Source organism: Canis lupus, chromosome 8, assembly GCF_011100685.1.
Source record: "Canis lupus familiaris isolate Mischka breed German Shepherd chromosome 8, alternate assembly UU_Cfam_GSD_1.0, whole genome shotgun sequence".
Taxonomy (NCBI): domain Eukaryota; kingdom Metazoa; phylum Chordata; class Mammalia; order Carnivora; family Canidae; genus Canis; species Canis lupus.
In genome coordinates this window covers 17,558,570-17,571,494 of record NC_049229.1, presented here as the reverse complement: position 1 = coordinate 17,571,494, position 12,925 = coordinate 17,558,570, and the positions used below count along the sequence as shown (strand labels likewise).

The 12,925-nt window shown below is 35.1% G+C and overlaps 1 protein-coding gene and 1 long non-coding RNA gene across 8 annotated transcripts in view; one reads left to right on the top strand and one right to left on the bottom strand.

Moving 5' to 3' along the window:
* MIA2 (MIA SH3 domain ER export factor 2) overlaps positions 1–12,586 on the bottom strand; it is a 91,697-nt gene extending 79,111 nt beyond the window's left edge. For 4 of the 6 annotated variants that reach the window (XM_038544569.1, XM_038544570.1, XM_038544571.1 and 1 more), the window contains exons 1-4: positions 12,268–12,575; positions 9,497–9,630; positions 6,996–7,082; positions 2,780–3,968 (exon numbers count right to left, since the gene is read on the bottom strand). In XM_038544569.1, the coding sequence (XP_038400497.1) occupies positions 2,780–3,968; positions 6,996–7,082; positions 9,497–9,630; positions 12,268–12,382 (1,525 nt within the window). In that variant the 5' untranslated portion in view covers positions 12,383–12,575. Of the gene's footprint in view, positions 1–2,779; positions 3,969–6,995; positions 7,083–9,496; positions 9,631–12,267 lie in introns of all 6 variants that reach the window. The other 2 variants (XM_038544580.1, XM_038544573.1) reach the window with 2 other exon arrangements.
* Positions 4,618–10,477, top strand: LOC111097007. Of its 2 annotated transcripts, none has more exons than XR_005363167.1 (4): positions 4,618–4,683; positions 7,480–7,667; positions 8,589–8,655; positions 10,256–10,477. It is a non-coding gene; the product is annotated as an uncharacterized LOC111097007 (long non-coding RNA). The 2 variants fall into 2 exon arrangements; XR_005363166.1 differs by lacking the exon at positions 4,618–4,683 and adding an exon at positions 5,384–5,494.
* Positions 12,587–12,925: the final 339 nt, after the last annotated feature.

Genomic DNA, 12,925 nt, shown 5'->3' with positions numbered 1-12,925 from the left:
CCTATAGCATTTCTATAATTAAGTAACTAATTAAATTAATTTCAGGGTATTATTTTCACATGACTTAAACCTGAGCTTTAAGATTTACGTGAGATACAGATATGCCTTTCTTATAATTGTTTATAATAAACAGAATTTTAAGTCAAATAAAATAATGAAGAACTTTTCATATTTAACTGTACTTGGGAAACTCATTATTTAAATAAGTTCAATTGGAGTATTTTGTAAAATAGTTACTAATATTATAATATAAATAGGGATCCTTGGGTGGTGCAGCGGTTTGGCGCTTGCCTTTGGCCCAGGGCTCCATCCTGGAGACACGGAATCGAATCCCACATCGGGCTCCCAGTGCATGGAGCCTGCTTCTCCCTCTGCCTGTGTCTCTGCCTCTCTCTCTCTCTCTGTGACTATCATAAATAAATAAAAATTTTAAAAAAATTATTTATAATATAAATAATTGTTCCCTAATTTATCTGTTTTGTAAAGACCTATGTCAGTATATTATTGTTTCTTTAAATCTGGTTATTTCAGGTCTCAGCCTTTCATAAGTATTGATTTAAGATCAGTAATTCTTTTTTTATGCATTCTTTCTGATTAAGGCAAATTTTCATTTGGTATTTCCTAAAAGAGTTGTTGAAATTATCTGAAAATTTTGGCTGTTGTACCTATTTCTCCAATAACCAAAAAATAGGGCCTGTGGCTTTATATGAATTCCTTAGTATTCCTTTTTAAAAACAAATTTTACATGACCCCAGGTTATTTTCCATTTAATTAATATCATAATATTTTGGAATAATCTACTTTGTGTATATAGAATGGCATTATCTTTTTTTAGAAACTTATAGGAATTTCCAAATGTTTTCATGAAAGTCCCTCAAAACTAGTTATAATTCCATAAATGCCTTATTCTCATTTGATTGTTCTCCAAGTTTTCTTTTTTTTAAAGATTTTATTTATTTATTTGACAGAGAGAGAGAGAGTCAGAGAACACACACAGGGGGTTGTCAGAGGGAGAAGGAGAAGCAGGCTCCCCACTGAGCAGGGAGATGGATGTGATGTGGGACTCTATCCCAGGACCCTGAAATCATGACCTGAACTGAAGGCAGACACCCAACTAACTGAGCCACTTAGGGGGCCCCTCTCCAAGTTTTCATATTTAGAAATTCTCTTAGCATCACTCTATGAAATAATAAATTCTACTAAATAAATTCTACTAATAATAAATATCAAGTGATATTCAGGATGCCCTTGAGTTTCTATACATATGCTCTAAAATATTTTCATATATCTATATTTTGAGTCTTCTCTATTTCTGGATCTGTTATTGTTCTGCTTTATTTTAGTCTCAGTTATTTACTCCTTTTATCTGCTTTTTTGCAAATATCCCTTTAAGATCTAACACATGTAGGACAAAATAATTTCCTCTTTAGCCTTTGATAATCTAGGACTTTAATATTTTTAGTCATTCAAAAGCATCACACCTACACCTTCCTCCTTTAGAAAAGGGTGAGAATCTAAGTCTACATTCTGGTTAAGGATATTAATTAAGTAAAGAGCTCACATTTTGGAGACTTAAGAAATGGTATATAGTTCTTCTGGAAATTCAAGCAAATCAGCCTTTTTTGATGGAAATAAATGTGGTTGCATCTGAGTTTGCAACATTGTTGATCTCTTCTAATAAAAGGCTCTCTGTCATTCTAGGGTTCAATTGTTCCTGTATTATTGGCCAGTATTTGCAGAGTTTCTAATCTGTCCATCAGAGAGACATCAGAATAGAGATGTGGGAAAATCATGTTATATAATTCTTTACTTAAAATAAAATCCACATGGGGATTCCCCGGGTGGCTCAGCAGTTGGGCGCCTGCCTTTGGCTCCGGGTGTGATCCTGCAGACCTGGGATCGAGTCCCACGTCAGGCTCCCTGCATGGAGCCTGCTTCTCTCTGCCTATGTCTCTGCCTCTCTCTCTCTCTCTGTCTTTCATGAATAAATAAATAAAATATTTTTAAAAATAAAATAAAATCCACTTGTTTTTAATCGTAGGAATTGCTAGACACCTAGACATCTAGATCTAGTAATATCTTCTGATACTCTGCCCTCTTCATTGCCTACTGTTAAGCTCCCAGTATTGAGAGAAAACTATTCAAATATAGTTATATTGGGAAGGTGTTAATGAGCTAAAAAGTTAATGTAAATGAGCAGAAAGAAATCCTCATTTACCAAAAAAGAAAGTCAATGGACATCATCTAATATAGATTAATCAAAGCAGGACAATATAAAGGTTTTATTTAGAAAATAGACATAAATACTAAAGAAATTTACTTAAAAAAAAAAAAGAAAGAAATTACTGTCCCTAGGACAGAGGTGAGAGTAGAAATGGACAGAGGGAACAGAAACTACTTTTGTTTAAAAAGGAAAAAAAAAAAGCCTTAGTACTATTTATATTTTTAAACCTATTTACTATACTATTTTGGAAAAAAATAAGAATTTATTGTAAAATACCTTAAGATCTTCTTGGAACATATATGTATCTCCAATCATTCTTTCTCCCTTGGTATTTCATTATATTAAGATCTAAGTCCCACAGTAAACCAGAAAATATTAAAAGGATAATTGATAATGTTGTTGATTATTGAATATTTTGAGAAACATGGATTTCTGGACTTTTTCATCCAATTTGTACTTATAAGAATTAATTATATTTTAAAAACAAATTATATTATAAATATTTTATACCAACCTGACTGTATCTGCCTTTCAACATTATAAGTTTCATATTACCTGTGTGATAATTTTCAGCTGAAAATTCTTCTGTTTCATCATTTTCAATTACATTTTCTTCATCCTGTATCTGTTTAGAAAATGGCAATTCTGTCTCCTTTGAAATGTCCTGGAAGTTCCAGGGGTTGTCAAAATTATATAGGAACTTTTTAAAATATGGTAAGGTATCAAAATCATCCGTGTTCTCTAAGACTCTTTCTGTGTCTACTTGATCTTCAGTTTCCATACTTTTTATTGTTTTTATTTCTTGTTCCATATCAGGGTCAAATTTACTTGTTGGAGGATGTTCGTGTTTATCTCCTCCACCTCCTTCTTCACTTTTTCCATCATCTGATACAATTTTATGTTCATTGGTGTATACAAAGCCTAGCATACCAAAACCAAAATCAAACCAACTTGGCCTGAGAATTGAGGTATCATTGGCAATTATGTCTTCTTTTTCTGTTGATATTTCTGTGCATGGAACCGTGGGTTCTTCCTCAGATGATATAGAATCAAGAACATCTTGTAGTGGTGGATTGCTTTCTTTAGGCAATAATTCAAGCCCTCTATTCTCATCTCCAAAACCTAAATAACTTTTAAAACTACCCCCAAACCAGCCAGTGGCTTGAGGACTGATAATGTTCTCTGATTCAGAATCTACTTCAGATTGTTTCTTTGGCAATGAATAGAATTCCAGTTCAGGTTCTTGCTTTTGTTCTGTTTGGTGTTTATCATTATTTAATTCCTCCAGGTCATTCCCATCTTCTCCTGCCATTTTTCTACTTTGAAATGAACTTTCTTCTAGAGGTTCAATAACTGATTCAAAAGTCTTTCCTTCAGCTTGTTCCCTTCCGAATCCAAACCATCCTTTCACTTCAGACACAGTTGAGGATGGCAGGATATGATCCACTTCTGGAACAGAATCCTCTTCCATACTTCCAGCTTCTACTCCTTCCCACTCTTTTGATTCAGTAGTACTTCTGATATCTTCAGGAGCCTCTGATGCTGGAAATTGATCTTCAAACCAAGTACTTTCAGAAGGTGAATAAAATCCAGATTCTGTCTGAAAATCACTGTCATATACACTAGATTTTTGGTCCTTATCTTCTTCATATGGATGTATATTTTTGCCATCATCATTGCTTAATTCACTGTCTTCATTTTCAAATGAATAACTTACTCCAAGAAGACAAAGAAAATCAGATTCCTATAAGAAAAAAATTGATTCTAAATATACTAAATATACTAAAATTCCTTGTTTCTCCCTAAATCATTTAAAACAGATGACTGATTTTCCCAAGACCATACAACTAGCTTAACAGCACAACAAAAACTAAAACCAGATCTCCTAATCTCCAATATTTATATCACAACTAACTCAGGGTCAATGATATTAATCTAAGTGAAAATTCAAGCTTTGAGTATATCCTGAAAATAAACTCTTGATGAAAAGGCATACATGGGGATCCCTGGGTGGCGCAGTGGTTTAGCGCCTGCCTTTGGCCCGGGGTGCGATCCTGGAGACCCGGGATCGAATCCCATATCGGGCTCCTGGTGCATGGAGCCTGCTTCTCCCTCTGCCTGTGTCTCTGCCTCTCTCTCTCTCTCTCTGTGTGACTATCATAAATAAATTAAAAAAAAAAATTAAAAAAAAAAAAAAAAAAAGAAAAGGCATACATGTCCACAAAATCTTGCTTTTTTTAAGAGTGCATTGAACAGACACATGCAGCTGTTTGGTGAATTGAGAGAGGGGCATTTCACAGCACATGGAGACAGCTCAGACAGCCCAGAGACTCTAAATCATGAAGGCCTTGTTAAAATTTGCACTACAACATTTAAACTTCTTTTATTGTATAGAGTCAACTGTGGTGGGGAATCCTCTTGTTCATCTCAGAACAACCAGATCTTCAAGAAGAAAAATGGTGAAGTTAATATTTTTTTTAAATTTCATTTTAAGTAGGCTTCATACCCAATGTGGGGCTTGAACTTATGTCCTGGAGATCAAGAGTTGCATGTTCTACCAACTGAGCCCGGCAGGTGCCCCAAGGTTGTTATTTTTTAATCTGAAGGTATGAAACAGTGATCTGTGCTGTTTTTTGGATATGATCATTATGAAATGAGAATAAAGTTCAGAATTTTTAAAAAGTAAACTTCAAAATTGAAATTTTACAATGTTTTGGGGACTGCAGTATAGTAGGTAATTGAGAACAGACTCTGGAGCCAATTGTCTAAGTTTAAGTCCTGACCCTGCCACTTACTAGCTCTATGAACTTGGTTGAATTATATGTCCTTTCTATGCCTCAGTCTCATCTGTAAAATAAGGATAATGACAGTACCCACCTTATAGGGGTGTTGTGTTGTGAAGATTAAATGAATGATGTGCTTAGAATAGTAACTCTGTTACTATTAGTAACTAATAGTAACTCTCTGTTACCACTAGCCTAACCTACCCCAAGTTACACTACCCCAGGTAAGCCACTAATGCCTTGCCTCTATTCAAGGCAACTCTGAAAGGCCATCCCAGATTCAGAGTTCCTTATGGAATCAACTGAGACTTTTGTTGCAACTGCATCACAGTTCAACTTCTCTGCCCAATTTTGCTTCTTCTTTTGCTCCCTCACAGGTGTTATTCCTATGAGTACTCCCCAGTAAACCTCTTGGGTGCAAAGGTCCACCTCAGAGTCTGTTTCCCAGGGAACTTGACCTAAAAATGTAGGGCTTACATTTTACATGGTAAGTATGTGCTTACTATGTGCTGTGCACTGTGCTAGGTGCTGAAATTCTATAGTAAACAAAAAGAAAAAGGTAATGATGAATTGTGATAAGTGCAATGGAGGAAATAAACAGGAATCTGTTAATCTGTTAATTACTGCATCTTAATCAAAAGATGCAGTAATTCCACAAGAATCATCATGGAAGGCCTCTGTGTGGCACCAATGTTTATGGGCGATGTAAAAGATAAGAGCGATGTAAAGGATAAGAAGGGACTAGCTAAGTGAAGAACGTGGAGAAAGCATTTGAACCACAGGGCAAAGCCTGTTTGGGTTTCTGGGCTGGGAAAATGTTTTGCATGTTCTAAGAACAGTCAGTAGGCGAGTGTTGGCCAGGAGCATAGTGAGTGAGGGGAGAGCAGTATAAGAGAGGGTCATTGAGATGGAGGTTGGGGACAGGAGCGCAGATCGTGTAGAGCCAGGGTAAGGAATCAGGGCTTGATTCTAGGTTCATTGGAAATCCATTAACAGGCTTTAAGCCAAAGGAATGACAACTGAATTGTTTGTTTGTTTTAGTTTTGTTCCTATGAGATCCATTGCTGTTTGGAGAATAAATTGGAAGAGGACAAAACTAGGGGCCAGGAGACCAGTATTGCAGTATTCTAATCAAAAGATTATGAGGTTGGGCTATGGGGAGAGTGAAGACAATATATTCCAGTTATATTTTGGAGATAAACTTACAGGATCAATAATTATACATTAAATTAACTGTTAATCTCAGAATTTATGCTGGAAAAGAGCCAGATAATAGTTTGTTTGACTAGGCTGATTCACTTTTTATTGACCTTTTTTTAAGGTAAGTTGCCTTGACCTGGAATTTGAATTAAATGGGCTAATCAAACTTACATATTGAAAAGTCATCTTCTGATTTCCTTTTCTCATTATCAAGCCCAACATTATCAAACCCAATATTATCAAGCTTACTTAAAATTCAACAGAAAAAGAAGTTGTACAGATATGAGACCTGAAAAGAGTGATGGGAAATAAATTTTGTCCCAGTAGGATAATAACCTTAGTAATAATATCTAATACTTCTATAGCACCTACTAAGTGCTATTCTATATACTTTACATATGTTCATCTTTTCCCAATAAATTTATGAAGTAGCACTGTATTATAATCATCATCCTCATTTTACAGATTAGAAAATTAAGGCACACAAGGTCACAGTCAGACTTTGAGCTCAGTCCAGAATCCATGATGCTCATAACCACTACACTCTACTACTTTGTAAATTTTTCAGAAAGCAATATGCCTGTCATCAACCTTGTCTTACCTAATTTTATTCACATACTCAAACTACTCCTAGAGTGAGTTCTCAGACCAATTTTTTTTTCAGACCAATTATTTATGTCTTCACTATACAAGATACTTAACCAATGGACATTTATAATACTACAGAAAACTATTTTAGCCAAGAAAATTTAAGTTTAATTAACAACTGAAATGTTATTAATACTCACTTTAGTTGATATCTGAACTTCCTCAGATATGAATACCTCTTCAATCTGGACTGCATCTCTGGGAAAGTATCCAAAGTCCTTTCCTTTCTACCAATATGAAGAATAAAGATTAGCAAGGAAGAGTGATCAAAGCCATAATAACACTAATTTTGCCCTATATCCTTGGCTTTCATCTATCACAAATCACAAATATAATTAGCTTTCACTTGCCATCTAAAGGAAAGTGAGTGAAATCACATTCTTTTTTTGAAAAAAAGAAAAGATTTTATTTTTAAAAATCTCTACACCCAACATGGGGCTCAAACTTACAACCCCAAAGACCCAGAGTCTTACGCTCTACAGACTGAGCTGGCCAGGTACCCCTTATTCCAAAGAATAGCATTATTTTGAGGGAACAAAGAGCCAAGTTGTAAAATGCCACTTTTTCAAACTTCTGAGGGAAAGCCATATCAATACTGATTTTCTTCCTTTCTATGTTTGCCAGGGACCTTCCTTATCCAGGTGGACCACAGATTTACACTGTAAACCTAGGATAGCAAAAGGCAAAGGAATGGTGACTGTAGCCAAGCTAGACAGAGCTGTGACATATTCAGCATTTTCAGGATATCAAAATCAAGTAAGAGGTTTAAACTCTGAAGAGCCAAGATGGCTTCATCAAAACAGCAAAGATCTGTAAGTCCTCCTGGGAGAATCTGTCTCCATTCAACTTTTCTGGGGCTACCTCAGTAATAGGGATCTTCTCAATCCAGTTTAAGTACAAATAGGGTGTCCCTGAGAGTGAAAATTTCAGTCCATTTTCTATCCCTGGCAAAGTCCTTTGATCCAGGGCCATTACACCTTAACTATGATTCTTCTAGCTCTATAGTTGCTGCAGCTATTTGGAAATTCATAGTCTGTGGGTAAATTCTACAGTGTGGTTTCTTAAACAGCTGCTTGCCTGGACTAAACACCTAGTGTACAAAACTAAATATGCTTGAAACGTCACGCTGGTTCCACACATTATATGCTGCTTCTGTATGGAACTATCATTTTCACACTTGGTAAACAAAAAAGAATGCTTTCTTTTCCTACCATGTCATTTTTCTTAAAGCTGCATTGTTTGCCTCTAATGTGTTCAAAGATATACACCAGCATATTTAAGAGACCATAAGCAGTAAAGAATCTTGGGAACTACAGAAGCCAAATATTTCTGGCCATTGACAGTCAGGGGTTCAGTTGTACAGACCCTGATGCTAAAGAGCAGGATATGTCCAAACAGAATCTGCTCCTTCAAATAGGGATCATGGAGGTTACCCAACAGAAAAATCTTTTGTGCGTTCAATATGGAAATGATGTATGCATCAGATTGGTCATACTCGTTCAGTTTGGGAGTAAAATTGCTTATAGCATCTTTTCATTATAAAGCATAATGATAGAATCAAAGATACAAGTGTGTTGCCAACTAAAAACATTTATCATTAATTTTCCTAGAGAGATTATTCAGGCTTCTAGGAATTTCAGTATAATAGGATTTGGGGGTCAAATAAAAGATTCTCCCAGTTGTTGTTGTTATTGTTGTTTTTCATGAAAAATTCATATACCTTGCTTCTCTAGGCTACGCATCTCTCCGAGATCTCTTCAATAAGAACTCCATCCTTGGGGTGCCTGGGTGGCTTACTCAGTTAAGTGTCTGTCTGCTTTCAGCTCAAGTCATGATCTCAGGGTCTTGGGATTGAGCCCCACATTGGGCTTCCTGCTCCACAGAGAGTCTGTTTCTGCACTCCGCCCCCTGCTTGTGTGTGCTCTCTCTCAAATAAATATAATCTTTAAAAAAAGCTGTCCTTTATTTGCTCAGAAAGACATGTTTTTCTTTAATTAACTGAAACTTCTAAGTCTCTCTTAAACTTAGCCATTGGCAGCACCATGGTATCACTGATGTTGCCTAGACCTCCCATAATCTCCACCAGCTCCTCTAAAGTAATTTTATTCTCCAAGTAAATATAAAACTTAACTTCAAAAACTATGCATGCTATGTAAAAGTAAATTCAAGACAATCCTAGTTCTCTGTCTCAACCAGGATGCCTTCCCCAAATACTACATTTAAAGAAATTCTGGAACTAAGACTGAATATGACCATTTTTTGTTTGTTTAAATGTGTTAAGGATAGAGTGCCTAGGTGGCTCAGTCAGTTAAGCATCTGACTCCTGATTTCGGCTCAGAACATGATCTCAGCGTCATGAGATTAAGCCCACACGTGGCACTCTGCACTCAGTGGGGAGTCTGCTTGATGTTCTTTCCCTCTGTCCCTCCCCCAACTGATGCATGCACTCTCTCACTCTCTTTCTCTCTCTCAAATAAATAAGTATTTTAAAAATATGTTAATGGTTTTTAATATATATCACATATATACTACATATGTAAAGTGCTTTAAAATTATTAAAGTTCCTTTAGAGATGAAAAACAGGTATTCTGTACAAGCTAGTCATTTATTCTACATTTAATTTTTAAGACTAGATACTTACACTTCCTGCCCATAGATCTTCCCTGTCTCCTGCAAGTTTAACATAAACGGATATCTCTTCTCCTTTAGTGAAATTCAGGTATCGGCAGTCAGGTCCTCTGTAATCTCTCATGGCTAAGACTCTGCTTATTAAAGCTATGTTAACATATGAGGAAAACACACAATTTAAATTAAAATGTTATTTCTCCCCCTCGCATCTTGCCCTCCTCCAGACTATCCTATGTATTTCCAAATGCTAATTTCTTCATATCATATAACACCTCAAAAACCTACATAGACTTCCCACTGCACCTAGAATCAACTCTAAGTTCTTTAGCTTGGTATCCAAGGCTATACATAACCTGATCCTCTTCTTTATTTAAAATGACTTCCTCTTACTTCTTTACTGTCAAGTTCATCTATCCGTTGTTCCTGGAATATGTCATTATCATTCTTCTCAGAAAAGAAAAGGTAAAGATAATTCATTTTCTTCCTGGCACCTACCAGAGTAACCCCCTTATCTGTGGGGGATGTGTTCCAAGGCTCCTAGTTCCAAGTGGGTGTCTGAAACCACAGATAGTACTGAGCCTTATATATGCTATGTTTTTTTCTACATATACACACATGTAATAAAATTTAATTTATAAATTTGGCACAGTAAGAGATTAACAACAATAACTAATAGTAAAATTGGATAATTATAACAATATACTGTTATAAAAGTTATGTGACCAATCTCCTTTTCTCAAAGTATTTTATAATGTATTTACTCTTCTTGCAGTGATGTGAGATGATAAAATGCCTACCTAATGAGATGAAGTGAGAAACATGAAGTAAGCACTGTGACATATAGTTGTGCTACTACTGTACATCAGAAGAATCATCTGCTTCCAGACCATGGTTGACGGCAGCTAACTAGAACCATGGAAAGTGACCCATGGATAAAGGGGACTACTGTATATTCCAGGCATTATGATAGCTGTTTCATACCTTTATTTTATTAAATCCCCAAAACAGATTTAAGGTCAATAATCTTTTATCAGTCTGACAAATGAGCCTATAACCAAGTCAGAAAGTAGGTCACACACCTGATAAATGGTAGAGTCAGATTTGTACTGAGATTATTTTCACTGCAATATCTGCCTTCCATATTCTGTGCTTTTTCTTTCTGTTCTTTTCTAAGTCTAGAAGCCCTTCAATCTCTCTCCGTAGTCAACTCAAATCCTACTTCTTCTATGAGACATCTCAAGTTGGTCCAATCTATTCTGCCCCTTCTCTGAACTTCAATATTACCTATTATCCTTATATTGTATCACTATTTATCTTTCATGCTGACATGTCTTGTCACCACTCACTAGAATGAAAATTCCTGGAGGTCAAGAAACTTATCTGACATTTCATTTTATTCCTCTTAGATACATAATCCTACCCTTCCAGACCCAGCACATAATAAGCCCTCAATAATTATGATCATAACCACATATACTAGGCTTAGCCCTTCAATACATAAAGCAATATACATACCATATTACCTATTATAATTATATTGACATATGTTATGCTTTTGTTTAAGCCATACAATTACAGTTAACATAGCATTATAAATTACTATAAATTTGAAGGTTCTCTTTCCATGTTTCATGTCCGGCCCTAAGGAAACTAAAATGAAGTTGTAAAAAAGGGGGAGAAAGATTATTACTATTACAAAACATCATCTAGTAAATCTTCTTTATATATCAAGTTATATATCCAAATGATTAAGAAAAATGTTTACTATAAAAAATCTACTTATAAATTATTTACATTTCTACTAATAATATTTTGCATTTTAATTTACATGTTGCAAATCAGAAACAATTCTCACATACCGAAGAGCTAGAACATATTTAAAACAATTATGATACTATTCATCTTGCGCCATAATGCTAATAACAGAAAATAACTTCTTTTTTTTTAAGATTTTATTTATTTATTCATGAGAGACACAGAGAGAGAGAGAGAGAGAGAGAGGCAGACACAGACAGAGGGAGAAGCAGGCAGACAGAGTCAGAGGGAGAAGCAGGGAGCCCGACGTGGGACTCAATCCCAGGTCTCCAGGATCAGGCCCTGGGCTGAAGGCAGCACTAAACCACTGAGCCACCTGGGCTGGCCCAGAAAAATAACTTCTTACACAATAAAATGAAAATTAAGTTTTCTTTGTAAAAGAGAAATTTAATATTCAAGGATATAAATAAAATTATTTACTTCTAACACTGATTTCAGTATTTTTACATAATAAATGAACGCAGAAATGATTAATATTTGATAAAGTGTATACAATAAATCATGGTGATACAAGGTAAAAACATTTTTAGAAAACTCATAAGAATCAGAAAGCTCTCATTGCAAAATAGAAACTAAAAAATATAAGCACTTCATAAATGAAGAATTATCAAATGGCTTAAAACCTTTTTATACAAATCAATACAAATCAATTCTAGCTATCTTAAAAAATTGTAAGAGCACGGATTTGCTTTTAAAGCCTGAATTAATATCTTTATAATTTCTGATATATTTATGTATCAGGCCGATCTTTGCCCCTTGATACACTTACATTAAAAACTATTATAAAAAAAAACTATTATAAAATGCTTTCCTTCTAGCATTTTCTTTTTATAGTGAAGTATATTTTATAATTGCAAATATTTCTAAATGATATTAGTGCTCATCTCTATCACACAGGTCCACAATAACATGTCATTTCAGAACCTTAGCTTAAGAGGAAAAGAAGGAAAAAAAGAAAAGCAAACTTACTTTCACATTCCAAGTCACCACATTTTTTTAAGTCTGCCAGCAGTTTTGTGCCCTCCAGACATTTTGTCAGAAAAATTACCAAAAGGAGGGTTCTGTGAACTCCAAGCTCCGCCATGCTAAAACAAGCAGGAATCCCAAACAAGGTTTAAACCAATTGTTGAGGCCATAGATACGCCAGCCAAAACAAGAGTTACCCCGCGCTCTCTACTAAATTCAAGAGAAAAAGTTTTGGTTTTTTTTAAATCCCTTGATAATTACGTTTTTCGATTGGTGTTTAGGCTTAACTTGAGGGGCAAATGCTTTCTGTTCAGAATCTGCAGTGTCAGGTATCCAGATAATACATAAGGGTTTAATAATTAACAGAGGTTTTTAGTTGGACTCATGGCTTATAAAGGTGACCCATGGAAAACCATCTCACTTAAAGGAAACTTGCATTCAACAGGACAGTTCTTAGGCCTCCACAAAAAAAGTAGTTCATCTCTTTATGTTAAAGTCTTTAGATAGATCAGTCAATCAATACAAACTGAGTATTTGCTGCATGCAAATACCAATATCAATGGAGAAAGTATATAGTTATGTGTAGGAGTAATAACATATTAAAAGCATGGCTTTGAAATATGATGAAAGTTTTCTTTTATTTTTTTTGAAAGTTTTCTTT